Here is a 2,386-nt window from a genome sequence, read left to right as displayed (position 1 = left end):
TTTAAATACACTAACCTCACTCCTTTGTAACAACTAAGGAAAAAATGTAATTAATTCAGAAAATCTTTTCAGGACCCCACCTTGATGTTTCGGGACCCACTTTGGGTCCTGACCACAACTTTGTGTAACACTGAAAATGATTTGGCAATTAACTCCATTTTCGTTCTAGGGATGTTTTTTTTAACAGAAAAACAGATTCCTTAAATCTAAACTGAACTTTGTTGCTTTCCACAAAGAACTGTGCCTTTTCTTTTCATCACTAAAACATGAGAAAAAAAGAATTCTGTGAAACGTTTCAATAAGCTAAAGGACCTTAAGCTCATGGAATACCTCTAGCATTATTCTTACAAAATAATTCTTTAAACATACTTTTTTTCCTTTTAACTGTTGTTATTTAYATCTTTGTTGTTGTTTTGAATTTGCAGTTGTTGATATTGTGTTTTCATTTAAAAAATGTGCACAAGATGGCGCCATCACTGTGGAAAACTTCCACTTCCGTCTTTGCGCAGATCCCACTTCCGGTTTTTTCCCATCACACGGAAAAAAAAAAAACCCAGCTGGAAGCTGTTAAAGATGGCCGCCGCGACCGTGGTGGGGTTCGATGGCCACAGGATGGAGGAGAAGAAGCTCGAGTACTTCTCCTCCATCAGCTCCATGGCCAAGAAGATCATGCAGGAGCGGGAGAAAATCAGAAGCAGATACGGGCCGTCGTGGGAGCGGATGACGCCGCAGGAGCAGGACGACGCCATCGACAACTGCCTGATGGACCCGCACATCCGAGCCCGGTACGCCATGCACAAAGTGGACCGAGAGGAGGTGGTCTGTTACCCGAAACTGCTCCTTCAGACGGGTCAGAAGATAGTTCACTTCGGAGAAGAGGTACCGGAAACACGGCTTGAGTTTTATGRTTGTTTGTAGCCATTTTTAAGTATGCTAACAATAGCCATGTAGCCACAATACACGTCACGTGACCCGGGGTATTACGTWACCTGGTATCAACTATTACACATATTATACATATTATTACTTATAATATGGTGTCAGTTACATTTGTTATCTTTGGGCTAAATTTTCTTTATTTCTCATAACTTGAATTGTTTAGTTAGCTAACAGTCTCGAGACCATAATACTAATGCTAACTAATACTAAGCAATGTTTATTTTTATTTTATTTTTTGTTTTTTTATTTTTGGCTGCTGTAAAGCAACGTACACTAAAAGATGTTCAAAGAGGTGCTTATCATGAACCGTAACATCAAACTGAAGTTATTTTAATCTTGATCAAATGGTGCACTTTGAACGAGTTTACTCCAGTAGTTTCCAGGATATGCAGATGAAATGTGGGTACACACTCAATGTACACACAGTCATTTTATCAACAAATAGAAGTCTGTGTGTTGGACCTCTTATTCCCAAACAGTTTTCAGTAAATGTTRAGACATTTTCAGTCAGTTTCTGCAGGTAAACAAACACATTTACAGATATTAAACTCTAATCAGAAATGTTTAAGGCTGCATTTATTCATTGGATTAAAGGAGAAAAAGTGCAGATTTTGTTGACKTTTTGCAACCAGTCCTCATGATTTAGTAACAAACATGTTTAAACGTGTTTTATTTTGAAGGACCTGACATGGCAGGATGAGCACTCTGGACCTTTCTCCTGGGAAACGAAGGTATGAAGAGAAACACGTGCAGAGCTCCATGATGAGTGTAAACCTGAGGTTCTTCACCTGCTCTGTCCTCTTTCAGAGTCAGATGGAGTTCAGCCTGACTCCTGCACCTTCAGATCAGCTCATCACTGTGTCACAGGTCGAGTCAAAGAGTGTGAAGCTAAATCACTGCAGTCAGACCAGCAGGACTCCTGCAGGARCCAAGGTGAGGCTTTCTTACAGCTACACTCATGTACACTGGTGTGAGACGTTTGTGTTGTTTTAAACACCTCAGTGTGGTTCTAAGAGCTGTTGTGGTGGTGTATTAAGACACGTTGTGTTGTTGTATTAAGAGACGTTGTGTTGTTGTATTAAGAGACGTTGTGTTGTTGTATTAAGAGACGTTGTGTTGTTGTATTAAGAGACGTTGTGGTGTTGTGTGAAGGTATCGGTGAGTGAGGGACGAAGGCCTGAGGAGGAGTCATCCTTCTGGAAGTTCAGTGCTGAGAGGTCCAGACTGGAAGGGGAGGAAGCAGACTTCCAGTCTTTGACTCCCAGTCAGATCAAGTCCTTGGAGAAAGGAGAGAAGCCCCTCCCCTCCTACCTCAGACTGGTACGTACTAAAACCCCTCCTACCTCAGAATGGTACGTACTAAAACCCCTCCTACCTCAGACTGGTACGTACTAAAACCCCTCCTACCTCAGACTGGTACATACTAAAACCCCTCCTACCTCAGACT

The 2,386-nt window shown here is 41.6% G+C and overlaps 1 protein-coding gene across 1 annotated transcript in view; it reads left to right on the top strand.

The window, feature by feature from the left end:
* Positions 1 to 549: 549 nt before the first annotated feature.
* cunh1orf198 (chromosome unknown C1orf198 homolog) overlaps positions 550 to 2,386 on the top strand; it is a gene marked incomplete in the record, with an annotated part of 6,218 nt that continues 4,381 nt past the window's right edge. Inside the window, 3 exon segments of the mRNA XM_014034469.1 lie at positions 550 to 879; positions 1,620 to 1,670; positions 1,747 to 1,866. Of these exon segments, the coding sequence (XP_013889923.1) occupies positions 574 to 879; positions 1,620 to 1,670; positions 1,747 to 1,866 (477 nt within the window).

This window comes from Austrofundulus limnaeus, unplaced genomic scaffold, assembly GCF_001266775.1.
Source record: "Austrofundulus limnaeus strain Quisiro unplaced genomic scaffold, Austrofundulus_limnaeus-1.0 Scaffold2131, whole genome shotgun sequence".
Classification (NCBI taxonomy): domain Eukaryota; kingdom Metazoa; phylum Chordata; class Actinopteri; order Cyprinodontiformes; family Rivulidae; genus Austrofundulus; species Austrofundulus limnaeus.
The sequence above is the reverse complement of the archived record's forward strand: the minus strand, read 5'-3'. Positions and strand labels throughout refer to the sequence as shown.